Source organism: Volvox carteri (genome assembly GCF_000143455.1).
Source record: "Volvox carteri f. nagariensis unplaced genomic scaffold VOLCAscaffold_63, whole genome shotgun sequence".
Lineage (NCBI taxonomy): Eukaryota > Viridiplantae > Chlorophyta > Chlorophyceae > Chlamydomonadales > Volvocaceae > Volvox > Volvox carteri.
In genome coordinates this window covers 165,848-179,601 of record NW_003307606.1, presented here as the reverse complement: position 1 = coordinate 179,601, position 13,754 = coordinate 165,848, and the positions used below count along the sequence as shown (strand labels likewise).

At 61.9% G+C, this 13,754-nt stretch overlaps 3 protein-coding genes across 3 annotated transcripts in view; 2 read left to right on the top strand and 1 right to left on the bottom strand.

Moving 5' to 3' along the window:
- The window catches only part of VOLCADRAFT_97655 (uncharacterized protein), a gene marked incomplete at both ends in the record, with an annotated part of 8,020 nt that extends 3,225 nt beyond the window's left edge, over positions 1-4,795 (bottom strand). The window contains 6 exons of the mRNA XM_002956583.1: positions 10-181; positions 598-1,101; positions 1,378-2,172; positions 2,410-3,132; positions 3,385-4,518; positions 4,787-4,795. Of these exons, the coding sequence (XP_002956629.1) occupies positions 10-181; positions 598-1,101; positions 1,378-2,172; positions 2,410-3,132; positions 3,385-4,518; positions 4,787-4,795 (3,337 nt within the window). The remainder of the gene's footprint in view (positions 1-9; positions 182-597; positions 1,102-1,377; positions 2,173-2,409; positions 3,133-3,384; positions 4,519-4,786) is intronic.
- Positions 4,796-5,276: 481 nt separating this feature from the next.
- On the top strand, positions 5,277-6,066 carry VOLCADRAFT_97654 (uncharacterized protein; the record flags this gene model as incomplete). The annotated part of the gene is made up of 3 exons (XM_002956626.1): positions 5,277-5,351; positions 5,577-5,854; positions 5,937-6,066. 3 exons carry the CDS (start codon positions 5,277-5,279, stop codon positions 6,064-6,066), a joined length of 483 nt encoding a protein of 160 aa, XP_002956672.1.
- A 1,873-nt stretch (positions 6,067-7,939) lies between these two features.
- On the top strand, positions 7,940-10,750 carry VOLCADRAFT_67210 (uncharacterized protein; the record flags this gene model as incomplete). Its single annotated transcript, XM_002956625.1, has 7 exons — positions 7,940-8,032; positions 8,448-8,561; positions 8,837-8,950; positions 9,143-9,322; positions 9,630-9,731; positions 10,090-10,160; positions 10,471-10,750. Coding segments are annotated over 7 exons (954 nt in total), but the record flags the coding sequence as incomplete, so codon positions are not given.
- Between the last annotated feature and the right edge of the window lie 3,004 nt (positions 10,751-13,754).

Here is a 13,754-nt window from a genome sequence, read left to right as displayed (position 1 = left end):
CACACTTACCCGCAAGCCCCTCCGCCGCCTCCTCATCCATGCTGCCGCCGTACGACATGTCACGGAGGTCGCCCTCCCCTCCCGCCGCCTTCTCACACGCCTCCTTCGCCACGTCTGGCGGGTACGACACCAGCCCCGCCGCGGCCTCGGCCTCTACCATATTAGTCGCGTGCACAGCGGCCTGGAACATGGAAGGGATGTGTACGACGGTGAGTACGGCGAAACACAGGAGAGGGACGAGACACGGGGGGTCCATTATATGCAGGAGACGATTGCGATGGGGGTAAAGGGCGGGGTTTTGTACATAACACCTGGCTGTGGGGTGTGCGCATATTGTGTTTTTTCGACAGCGGCACGCGGCTCTTTCCCCGGAGTTCATATCCCTCTGACTTGTGGAGTAAACACAACATACGGCTGGTGCACAACCGGGAGCAGCTCCCCATGGTACCGTCTCTGTTCGGGTTTTACACACCCCCTCTGAAACCACCCACGGCTTTTGCCAGGTTGACCATCAACACAACATCCAACACACACAGCTACAGCAGCCACTGCGACAAATCTCCTATCCAGTACGTAATCCAGCGATAATCCAATCACCTTGTAGCCCTCGGGATTGGTCTCCCGGGAAGGGGCCCTGCAGGGCGTGTGACCGCCGCCGCCGCCGCCGCCTTCCTCCACGCCGCCGCCCAGCTTGCCAATGCTGGCGTCGCCGCCGGCACCGCCGTCACCACTGCTGGGCAAGTCCCGTATCACGTCACGTACGGCACGACGGACGCTGAGTCCACTAATGAGACCTGAGTCCGCCACGACAAGTGAGCCGCTGGCGACGTCACCGCCGCCGATGCTGACGTCGCCGCCGCCACCGCCGCCGCTAGGTCCTGCCGGCGGCGGCAGCGGCCTGGGCTCTTCGGATGTATCGTCTTTACCGCCGCCGCCGCCGCCGACGGCGGCTGCGGCTGCCTCCGCGGGGTGCTGCTGCTGCTGCTGCACCAGTAGCTCAAATGCCACTTGTGCAGATTGGCGCTCGACTGCCAGATCTTTTAGCCAATAGTGAATGCCGCCCATTCCAGGGCCCCAGTCGCGCCGCCGCCGCCGGGGGCCCTGGCCGATAGCGGCGGCGGCCGTTGCGGTGGCGGCGGCCCTGGCGGCGATTGAGGCGGAGGATGAAGTAGTGCGTTTGGTGTCGCTGCTGACGTCGTCCTCGTCCGTGCTGCTGCTGCTGGCGGCGGCGCCGCCGCTACCACTAACACCGCCGCCACCGCCACTGCTGCCGCCAGAAAACCCAGCACCGCCGCCACCGCCACTGCTGCGGAATGACTGTGGGGAACTTCCCAGTAAACCACCACCAACGCCACCAGCGGCGGCTGTTGTAGGCACCGGTACGGCGGTCGTACCAGAAGGAAAGGAAGACGCAACGGATGCAATGACACCGGCAGACAAGGCCGCTGCTGTGTCATCTACCGCTGCCGCCGCTGCCGCCTCCACTGCCTTCAGCACCACAGCCGCTAGCGTTCGCGGTGGCGGTACGACTGGTACCTCCTCCTCTTCCGCCCCCGCCGCCGCCGCCGCCCCCGCCGCTGCTGCTGCTTCCTCCGGCCAGGATCTCCCCAACCCTTGTCCGGGGGGCTCCGGCACGCCCGGGTCACAATCCGCCTCCGCTGACGCCTCTGCCGCCGCCTCCTCCGTCACCGCCGGTATATCCTCGTCCACGGCCATGTGCGCAATATCCCCGGGCGGTTCAAACCGCTGCGCCGCGGCGGGAGCCCCCGTCGGGCCGCCGGGCAGATCTGCGGCGGCCTGGATGTCCGCCAACGTCCGTTGGGATTCCAGCTGTAGCTCGGTGGCGGAGGCCGCCGGGCTGCTGCTGCTGCTGCTGCTGCTGCCGCTAATGGTGTTCACTTCCCAATCCAAGTCGAATTGGTCCGTCAGAATGGTCTGTTTGATCTGCTCCATGTCCCGGTCGCTCAAGTAGTCACTGCTGGACCGGCCGCCGTCGGCAGTAGCAGCTGTCGCCACCGCCGCGGCGTCACACTTGTCGCTGCGGGCTGCTGTTCCTAGCGGATCGGAGGCGGCGGCAGCTGTCGAGCTAGGCCCTACCGCTCTCCTTCCACCGCCCTCCACCACTATGTCTCCCCCAGTCGACCTGTCCACCGCCTGCAGCCCACGCTGTGCCTGCGCCACGTCAGCAGCTCGGCTCAGGGCCCCTCTCTCCTCCTCCTCCTCCTCCTCCTGCTGCCCTTCTTCCTCCTGCCCTTCCTCCTGCTGTTGCTGGGGCTTCTCCAGCTGCCTCAAGATTCCGCCCATCACCTCCTCCACAGCCTCCCCGCCCTCCGCCTCGTCTGGTGGCACCGGCCCCCGGGCTAAGTGCTGCTGCTGCTGCTGCTGCTGCTGCTGCTGCTGCTCGGCCACCATGGTTGCGAGCTCCGCCGCCAAGCGCTCCGAAACCTCGTCTACCTCCATGCGCCGCTGCGCCGCCAGTAGCAGATCACTTTCCATAGAGACAGCGACGGATTGGGTGGAGAAGCTGCTGGCGGCGGCGGCGCCGTCGCTGTGAGCGCCGTCGCCGCCGCCGCCTTCTTCGACGATAGCGTCACCGAGCCCTTCTGTCTGTAGCCCGTTTGGCGGTTCAATCACGTTGCCTGCCACGGCATAAGCGGGATGGGAGGTGGCCGCCGGATGGGTAGTGGAAGTCTCGGATGGCTGCGACGCGATCGTCGCGGTGACGGCTGCGCTGTCGTCCGCGTGCTTCCTGGCGTCGGAATTCGGCCCAAGACTCGGATTCGCGGCCGGGGCAGTGCGGCGACCTCCCGGCCTCCGACCTCTCGTGCCGCTGGAGCGGCCGTCCCGCGGCGGCGACGTCGCGGATGGGTTCCCGGCGGAGGTGTCGACGGCGTGCAGACCGTCCGAGTTGGTAAAGGTGTAGGTGACGGGAGGCGACGTTGCGGGACGTACGTCTTCCGCCGCCGCCGCCGCTGCCGCCGGTACGACGTTCGCCGGCGCGGCACCTGCGCTTGGTGTGGTCCTTGGTGCGGTACGACCATCAGCCACCTCGGCAACGGCTCTCGTGACTTTGTCCACTGGCCTAGCCGCCTGGCGGCTGACAGCCTGGCCGCGTGTCCTGCAGGCTACAGCCTTGGGGGGGCTGGCGGGGGCGGCGGCGGACTCCTGTGGCTTGCCCGCTGCAGCCTCGGTGCCAGTACCGCTGCTTGCGCTATCGCCGCCGCCGTCGTTGTTCCCGCCGTCATCCTTTCGCACCTTCTTCCTCCCTTTACCGCTCTTCTTCTTGTTGCTGCTACTGCTGTTGCTGCTGCTGCTGCTGCCAACGGTGTCGCCACGCTTAGCAGCCGGTATGGGTGCTGCCAACGCCACGCGGCGGCGGCCAACCGTGGAATTCTTCAGCGCCAGCCGCGGCGGCAACGCATGTACGGCACCCGAGGACGCCAGCGACGGTGATGACGACGACGCGGAGACAAGCAACGTCCCCTCGCCGGCCCCGCCGCCGCTGCTCATGGCTGTACTACATGTCATCTTCACGCCACATCGCCATGGTGGCAATGCCCGGAGGGGTACGCATGCCGGCGACAGGACTCGGAGCCTAGGGAACTGGAAGCCAGGCGCCACACGGAAGTACGACAGCAATGCTCCACGGCCGTGCCGTCCCATCATGCCTAACTGCGGCGCGACGATCCCGGACAGGGCGCCGCCGCAACTAGCAGGACCGACGCCTCCGCCTCCGCCGTCGATACTGCTGGCCGAAGCAGCTGCTTGGGTGGGTCCGCCAGCCCTGCCGCCCCACGCAGCTGGGCCAGACCCGCCTCCCGTCTCCAACGACCCACGGGTCATGCCCTCGTCGTCATCAGGCCTGCCGCCGCCGCCACCACCGCCGTACTCTCCAAGCTGCTCCTGACAGGTCCCCACGTCCGCCCAGCCCAATCCATGCGGGAGGGGGACCTCCTCGTTCAGGGGTCCTGCCGTACCGCCGGCGGCGAAGAAGGAATAGCAGTACGGCTCCTTGTGGAGGCCGATGTCGCGCCTGTGCTGCCGCTGCACGTGATTCACGCTGTGTCGCAAATGGTGGTGCTCTGTGTGGCCCCTTGAATGCTTGACGTGTGACGTTGCCTTGGCCGCAAAGCCGGGTGCGACAGCATCGTCGCCGCCACCGTACGGACATACCCACGCGCCAGCTTCCGCCTCCGCCTCCGCAAGCTCCCCGTCGCGCGAGCGCCCAGCGATGAACAAATCCATGCCGTACTGCTCTATCTCCTCGGGCGATAGCCCAGAGGCCTCCGCCGCCGCCAGAGCCACCGCCACCGTGTCGGCTGCCATGTCGTACAGCTCGTCCTGCCGTACAGCTGGTGCACGGCTGCCGTGCGCCAGCGGTATGTCCACCAGGCAGGCCTCGTCCACGCTCACGACGTCATGGGCGGTGGTGCGTGAGGGCAGAAGAGAGCGATGCAGCTCGTGTAACGCCGGGGAGAGGAGATAACAGCGCCCAGTCGGAGTTGAACTGCAGACTTCCTGTTGGGGCAGAAGCGGGATACATGCATTGGAGATGGCGTGGGAACAATTTGCCATATCCACCAACGAGCAGCCGAGCAGCTCCAAGCGCGCCCACACGAGTATGTATACTTCTTTCCTTGCCACCAACCAAACGACCCGGGGTTCATCACAATACACTGCCTGGGAACGGAAGGACCAGTCGTCCCGTCCCGGTCACAGGAGATGATGGGGGAGAGGGGTGCCGCACAAATAGATGCAACGAAAGAACTCCAGTCCCGTTCCTTACGGGATACATAACATATAATACATTATATAATAATAATAACAATCTACGTATTACAGTATAATATATACTAACATATCATAACATACTTGTATTTACATATATACATATGTACATACATTTTATATATGTATGCGTTCGCGTCATGATTGAGGCTCAAATGAGGCGCTTAATATCCTTTGTCTTGCCTGCTGTAAAACGCCCCTCCCCTGAAACAATCACCCAATAAACTCCCCACGCACAACGCACAAGCAGCAAACGTCCTCCTCTCTTCTTCTCCCTTGCTTAAATTCTTACTCTACCGGGCCCTTCTTACTGGAGGCCTCAACCAACCATCACCCCTAGAGGACCTCCACCCCCCCACCCAGGCACCCACCGGCGGCTCGTCAGATGAGCCCGACACGGCGGCGGCCCGGGCGGCGGCGAAGCGGCGGTTGGGCGCTGCCGGGTGTGCCGCCGCCATCGACAATTCCCCCTGCGTGCCCTCGCCGGGATGACGACTGGTGTGCTGCTGTTGCTGCTGCTGCTGCTGCCGGTCCTGGTGATGGTGGTGGTGCTGCTGCTCATGGTGAAACTGAGGTTGCTGTTGCTGCTGCTGCTGCTGCTGATGCCATGCCTGATCGTCGTGATGATGATGGTGTTGATGGTGGTGTTCGTGGTTCTGTTGGTGCTCGTGCAGCTGCTGCTCCTCCTTACCCTCTGGGTGGTGATACAGGTTGTGGTTATGATGATGGTGCTGCTGCTGCTGGGAATGAAGTAGTTCAATGTTGTTGCTGTTGCTAAGTTGCTGGAGCTGCTGGTGCTGGAGCTGGGGCTGGTGCTGGTCATTACGGTGGATATCCGCGAAGCGCTGCTGCGGGTGGTGCTGGGGGTGGTGGTGGTGGTGGTGGTCTTGGTCCCGGTTCTGGCTCCGGTGCTTCTCACGTTGCTGGTCGTAGCTCTCAGCGTGTTGGCGATCTGGGTCATCTGGGTGACCGTTTGGGTGCCGATGCTGCAGATATTGCTGGTTATCCTGCGACTTAGCCACGTCACCCTGACGTGGGCTCCACGTCTGCGGCTGCGGCTGCGGCGGTAGGCCCCGGGCCCCACCGGGCGCCGTGGCCGCCGCAACCGCTTGGGGGCCGCCCGGTGCGGGAACTGGCCCCGGGGCCAGGCCCAGGCCCAGGCCCAGGCGGTGTGAGGAGGAAGAAGCCCTAAAGGGCTGCGCGGCACTGGTGCTGCTTGAGCCACGGCTGTCTGGCGCTGCAAAACGTGTTGTGGCGGTGGCCCGCATGGTGATATGATGATGGTGGTAGTGCGTACGTAATCTGTATGATGTGTATGTGCTGATGGGACTGTTGGGAGAGGTGTCCGCTGCAAATGCGGTGAAACGCGGAGGAACTAGCTACGCGCTGATCGATGCCGATAGACGGGGATGGCTGTGGCCCTCGAGCGTCTGTTGTCCCAAGCTTTGGTCGCTCCGTGTGATTGCCCTTGCTGCCGTCGTTGAAAGAGGAGGAAGTTGTTGCTGGTCCCTGAATAAGGCCACGTGGTAGGTCGTGCTGGAAAAATATGAAAAAAGGGTAAAAGAAAAATCGGGGGAAGCGGCTAGTCGCCGAAAGAACGTGTCGTGAAGGAATGCTAGCTTTTTCTCCAAAAAGGCCGCTTCATCGAACATGGGTCTTCACCTGTGAGCGTCAGATTTTCTTACCAAGTTGTGACTTGTAATTCGGCGCTGCCGGCGGACTGCCTTCTATCGTTTATAATCCTTGCTTCCGTTAAGTGGCGGAGATATTAGGGCCCGGAACAGGCCACCGCTGTCGCAACCTTGCGCCGAAACGACACCGGGAGTTGGCTGTTTCGGAAGCGCCGGTGCCGCTGCTGCTGCTGCTGCTGCTGCTGCTGAAGCGGATAGCTCGACATGAACGTGAGGATATGTGCAGCTGACGTAAAAATCCCTGTAGAAGTGTTCAAAGCTCCGGAGAAATTCGACGACATGGCTCCAGTCGCGTAGCTCTGCAACGTAGGTTTACGTTAAGCATGTCCTGTACGGCGCTGACGCAAAGCGCAGGAAAAAGACTTCGTCCCGACAATCCAATTGTTTGCGTCCAATTCCTTTCCAGCTGCAAACAAAAAATGCTTCATACAGCATACTCGGACAGCATACTAGTTGAGATTTTCGGACTCCTGAGTGAAAACTGCTTGCTCTAAAAAACAGATGCTCGCCGCAATCCTAAAGTGCGGAACTGCGACATAAAGCTTGGAACTATCTTATTTTTTTCTGGAAAGAAAATTTGGGGAGATTTCTTTAGTTTAATTTGGGCAGCTTAGGGGATAAAAATGTTCAAGTCCAAAAGCGCCAACCTCTTGCATGATTTGAAGCCCAAGAACTACCCCACGGATGCCTCTCAATACGAACTTCTCGAGGAGTGCGGAGCCGGGGTGAGAATAATAAGGATTGCCTGATACGGCCGCCAACAGCGACGGCACGCTGAGACCGGCATGTGGCAACGCGTGCGAGCGCTCCTTACCGACCCGTGGGTCACCTTATTTCCTGGGGGCCTTGCAGCACAGCCTAATAATGAAAAGTCCATGCCATCCCTGCGATATTGATAATTCCAACATGACTTGGTTTTGAATTGTCGGACGGGTCATGCTTGGGCGATTTTCCATGCATATTAGGCAAGGGTGCCTTTTACCGCGTTGCGCCTTGGACGTAGTGGAAGCTACATAATTGATACGGAGTACCTCGCCTTGGCTTAGCCAAAGTTGTACCTATGTTCTAATGCGCTTAGACTCACTCGCTTTTCCCTATCCTTAAAATATGTGTTTCATATGAAAACATGTATTTACCGCACAGCAAACAAAACAGAATCTAGCCGCTTACTGTCAAAGGCTGTCAAAGCCATCACCTGTTTTCTTCCCCGTTCAACCTTCACCATCGGTTTTCCGTTGGTCGTCTTGCCTCGAACGTTCCAAACCACTGCCAACGCCGGCTTAACTGCCTGAGCCTAGCGGGGGCCCTCATCCATCCCCGCTTGACGGGCAGTTGACAGTTGACAGTTAGCGGCTGCTTTATCTGAGTGTCACATTCTGAGGTCTCGTTTCCGTTACCTACTAACGCCCCAGCACGCGCCGTCCCGGGGGCCTTCCCCCCCTCACCCCCCCCCCCAGGTCACCTCCACGGTCCACCGCGCCCGTTGCCTCCCCCTCGGAGCGGTGGTGGCCATCAAGCGATGCAACCTGGACCTCTCGGATGCCGACCTGCAGGTAGAGGTAGCGGGGAGGGCAGGAGAGAGGGATAAGGAATGGATTTCCATTGCAAGCCGGCGGAGCTGAGGAAGAGTCCGTAGTGCGGGGAGGGGCCTGGGCTGGGCTGGGCTGGCCCGGGCTGAGCGGAGTGGCGCGGAATGCGGGAAGAGGGCGGGAGGAGGGCGGGCGGAGGGCGGGAGGAGGGCAAGAAGGAAAAATGTGCGAATGGGGGGGACGAGTGGGCTGGAGGGCGGACGGCATCTCCAACGAGCGAGCGGTTCTCCTTCAACCAAAAAACATCCTTCAGTTTCCCACCCCACACACACCAGCAATGTCCGAAGGTGCTTATTTGGTTTTTAACGCGCGTCGGTGTATTTACGTGTCTGTGTGCGTGTGTGTGCATATGTATGTATGTATGTGTATATACGTGTAGGTGGTAATTGAGGAGGTCGCCATCATGAGGCGCTACCAGCACCCCGCAGTGCTGCCGCTGCTATGCTCCTTCGTGGCGGACAGCGAGCTGTGGCTCGTTATGCCGTACATGGAGGTACGTTGCACGGAATGTACGACACGCCGATTCCAACATACAGAAGAATTATAGCCTTTTACCTGCACGCTGATGGCGGAAAGGCCGCCATCATACACAGCAGGAGGACAACCCCGGCCTTGAGCGATATCGACCCGCCTCGATACTGCTGCGCCGCCCCACCCGTTTATAATTGCCCCCTGCCCACCCGCATCGCTAATCCCAACCTCTGTCCCCGTTTCGCGCGGCTCTGCTTGCCTCTGTCTCTTGCCTTGGTTCCGGGGGGTGTATGCAAGGGCGGCTCCGTGGCTCACGTGATGCGCTACGCCCACAATGACGGCCTGGAGGAGCCCGTCATCGCCACCATCGCCAAGGAGGTGCTGAGGGCGCTGGATTACCTCCACAAACAGGTGCGAGAGGTCAGCGGTATACGACGCTATAACATGTAGAAATACGAGTAGCGAGTATGGACTAAACGTTTGACAGCGACAGCAATAAGAACACGCTCCCCCTCCCCCTCCCCCTCAGCACTTTTTCCCTGGCAGTAGCTTCACTCGCTTGGGGTTCGTCTTGCCCCCTCCCCCTCCCCCTCCCCCTCCTAGGGCGCAATCCACCGGGACGTCAAGGCGGGCAACATCTTGCTGGGGGGTGACGGCACCGTGCGGTTGGGGGACTTCGGGGTCAGCGCCACCATGGAGCGCTCCGGCAGCTGGGGGCACGACCTGATGAGGAGGAGGACGCTGGTCGGGACGCCCTGCTGGATGGCGCCGGAAGTCATGGAGGTGCGAGGTGGAGGTGCGAGGTGGAGGTGCGCTCAGGCCCGGCTGGCCTCACTAGGGCGGGCGGGGCGGGGGGGGGCGGGGCGGGGCGGGGCGCTGCCGACGCTGGCTGTAGATTTTGCCCCTTTGTCACCTATAATGTACCACGCATGTACCTAAAGTTCGGTCCGTCCGTATGTATGCATGTATGTATGTCATATATGCCCATGTCCTATGACATCGCGCGCCCGTTTCAGTGTTGTCTCGTCCTGACTGACTGACTTACGGATGGACGGATTGCCGGGGCCTCTACCCGGCCGGCGGATCGCAGGAGAGCGCCTACAACGACCGGGCGGACATCTGGTCATTCGGCATCACGTTGCTGGAGATGGCCCATGGGTCGGCGCCCTTCGCAAAGCTGCCACCCCTCAAGGTACACGCAGCAGCCGGCTGCATGTACGTACGCATGTACGTATGTACGTACAACGTACAGCACCAGCCTATCCTAACGTTCGCGACATCTGCCAAATGTATGCGTGCACTGTGTGTGTATGGTGGGGGGGCCCCCCGGCGGGGGCCACGCACGGGGCGTGCACCGGCCAGGGGAAGAACTTTCCCTCCTCAAAAGGGCTCCAGGAACCCGCACTCCCGCTCTCTTTAGCAAGCAGCCATCTTGGCCCCCGGCTGGGCCCCCTTCCCTACCCAAGCCAATCCAAGCAACACACGCGTACAACCCTGTACGACGGCGCGGGGTAACCGTGTGACTTCGGCGGTCCGTTGTTGAACTGCAGGTGTTGATGTTGACGCTGCAGAACCCGCCTCCCCAGTTGGAGGACCGCGTGGGGCAGAGGACCTTCTCCAGGTGGGCGAGAGGAGAGGAGATGAGTGGGGGAGGACAGGAGGTGGCATGGAGGCGGATCCAGGTGCATGTGTATTTCCCCTCCACCGACAACGCGATAACTCATTTCAGCCACATCGCGGATAATAATGACTTCTTTGTATCGTTTCCTGTTGTTCTTGTTGTTGCTGTTATTGTTTTCCAAATTTGTCCCTTCCGCTCCTCTTCCCCCGGCCCCCCCTTGTCCGCCCTCCTTTCCCCCTTTTGGCAGCCCTAACCTCCCCTAACACCCTCCTTCCTAACTCCTTCCCTCGCTCCTACCCCCCCGCCCCAGGTCCATGCGCGAGGTGGTGGCGATGTGCCTCCAGAAGGACCCCATGAGGCGCCCCTCAGCCAAGCAGCTGCTGGAGCACAGGCTGTTCCGGACCCAGGCCCGTGATAAGGCATATATCGTCAAACACCTCCTAGCAGGTGCTAGGGTGCTAGGTGCTAGGGTGCTAGGGGTAGGGGTAGGGCTGGCTGACGGGTCTTTCATCCCGACTGATATAATAGTGGGTAGATGGGTAGGGGGTGGCTGGGTGGGTAGAAGTAGCCGGGTAGCAGGCTTTTCGTAGCCCAGGGCTCAGCAAAGAGCTTCCGACAGCCCTACCCCTATGTCGAGATGTGCCACTGCTACTGCTACTGCTACTGCTACTGCTGCAGCTGCAGCTGTTCTGTTTGTCCACGGGGGTGGTGTATGCGCCCATGGGGGCCCAACCGAGGAACCCCATGAACTGGAAGTTGGACGATTTGCGTCTGCACTCTTGCATGTGCATTATTACCATGCAATCCGCTCTTTTGCATCTGGCAGCAATCATGGCCGTCGCGCTGTCGTCACTATTGGCGACTGCGTGCATGCAGACATACGTACAGACGAGATAAACAGTCAAGATCAGTGCAGCAAGATCACGTGTATTGCTTTGGGCCTCGCCGAAACGCCTGATACCCTCCGGCGCAGGACTGCCACCCCTCACGGAGCGTGTACGGCAGCTGAGGGCGGGGTACGGCGGGCGAGTACCCACGCAACAGGCACACAACCGGGAGCTGCGCAGCAGAGTCAGGTGGGGAGGGTCGGGGGGCCAGGGGGAGTCGGCTTGCCAGCTGTCTGCGGATAGATGCGTGGGCGAATGGGTGGGTGGGTAGATGGGTGGGTGGGATAACGGTGAGAGGTTGGAGTAAAGAGGTTGTCGTTCTGGTGGAAGTGATGACGTGAACAGTTAAGACACTGGCTAGAGAGGACCTTTTGCTGCCGCGCGCCTTCTCCTCTGCACCGCAGCTATATGAGCGGGGTGCTCAATTGGGATTTCGACCTCCCATTGTCGGGGACCGACAGCGGCGGGGGCGGCGCCGGTGGTAGCAGTACCGGCAGCATGCACGGCGGCAACAGAGTAAGCAGCAGTAGCAACGGGCCGAATTACGGCTCCTGTACTGCACACGATGGCGGCAGTAGCGTCGGCGGCAGCAACGGCGGTGGCGGCGGGGACGCGGCAGTGCATCCGCATTTAGCCAGCGTACCGCCTACGCCAGCACCGCCGCCGTACAACGGCGGGACAGCAAGTCCCGTGGCAGCCACCGCCGCCGCGGGCTCTCCGGCAGAGCCCGCCCGGCCGCCGTCACCGCCGCCAGCGGCTCCCTTGCCGTCGTCGCCGCCAGGTGCAACGCTCACGGAGCTGCACCTGCCGCATACTTCGCAGGTCTCTGGCGCTCTGGCCAAATCCGCCTTCGCAGACGCCGCGAGGAACGCAACCACCGCCGCCGGCCCCAGCGGCGGCGTCGCTGCTTCGGAGCTGCCGTCCCGGCGGCCTTCTTTACGAGGTAGCGTGTCCCTCCCTGACTTAAAGCAGCAGAATCACGGGCCGCAGGCGAGTGTCCCGGCAGCGGTGGCGGCGCCACTGCCGCCGCTGCGGGAGCAGGAGGTCCAGGCGCAGCCACAGCAGCATCAGCAGCAGCAACAGCCGTACGGTCCACCGTCGGAGGCGGCGACGATCTCTGCAGGGGTGCTATCAGGCCGCCCGGCGGCGGCCGGCGGCGGTGGACGAGCCAGCGGGCTGAGGGTCAGCTTCGCGCCTGGCGTGCCCGACGGCAGCAGCGGCGGGGCCAGCCCCAGCGGCGGCGGCGTCATGCTACGAAAGGGTCGCTTTCAAGTAGGGATTAGGGTTGTTAGAAGCCGCGATGGGGTGTAAGACGAACCACTGACGATTGAAGCAGATACCAGAGACATACGATGGGGGGTTTACGCCGCTATGGCTGTGGGATACAATTTCGGAAGGTTTCCATATTGCTAGCTAAGCTTCTTGGAGTTTTTCAGCGAGCACACCGTAATGCCCATGGATTCCTTGCATGCGCGTGCATCGTTGACTTCAGGTGTTTCGTAGTACGTACTTCCCTGATACGTTCCTGTCATCTGCCCTATCACACCGATTTTGTCCGTTTTTGAGAATAGTACGGTTGTTTTCGTCGTACAGGTGTACGAAACAACCCAGCCTGTTCCCAGGCCGGCCACGGCGCCGCTGCCGTCAGCTATCAAGAAGCCGACGGTGCCGCCGCCGCGTCCCCCGCCTTCCGGTGGTGCGGTCGCCGCCTCCAGGGTGGACATGCCGCCGTCGTCACCGCCGTCGGGTCTACAGCTGGCGATCGTCGCCGCCGTCAGCACCACCGCAGCGCCGACGAAGGACAAGGTGACGCAGGCGGCACCAACCCCCCCGGCCTTGGCACTCGCCGGCCCTCAGCTGCCGGCAGCGTCGCCGGCGGCGCGCTTCAATCCTCTGTACGGCGCCTGGTGCGACATGGTGCTGCGCAGCTTGCTGTCTGCAGTACGCGACCACGATGCGTCGCTGCAGCTAGCGTTGGTGCTGACGGCGGCGGCGCCGCCACAATACGTCCCGAAGCTGCAAATGGCGGCGCTGTCAACGTGGTCAACGGAAGAGCCGCCGCCGCAATCATCCCCGCCGCAGCCGCCGTTGTCGTCGCACCAAGGCGGGACCCAACAGAAATTGCCGCCACCGCGGCCCCCGTCGCCGTCATCGCTTTTAGCCTCGCCACCTCTGGCCCATCCAACGCCTCGCCGGGCTACAGCTCCAGTGGAGCCGAGCATCCTAATGGCTGATGACAGGACCCCCTCATCGCCACCTTCGCCGTCAGGTTCACGGCTGTTAACCCCACGGCTATCATCATCGGAGCTGGCGGGACATCGAGTTGCCAGCAGCCATGATGGCAGCGCGGATTCCCACAGCGTTCCGCTGCAGCTACAGCAGGGACAGCTCCCGTCGCGGCCGCCATCGTCGTCGCAAACTCCCGACCTGAGCTGGCGATTGCCACATCAACAACCGCGACGACTGCTAGTCCCGTCACTTTACCCGCCGGTGGGACTGTACGGCGATGACCTGAGCGAATCTGGCAGTGATTCAGATGGCAATGGGAGTAACTTCAGCGGCGGCGGCGGCGGCGGCGGGAGCGTCAGGAGCCACCGCAGCGTCGGCGGTACGAGCACCGCCAGCGCCCGCAGCAGCGTCTTCAACGGCCGCGGCGGCGGCGCCAAGCTTGTGGTCGTAGAGGTAGATGAAAGCCATCCAGATTATG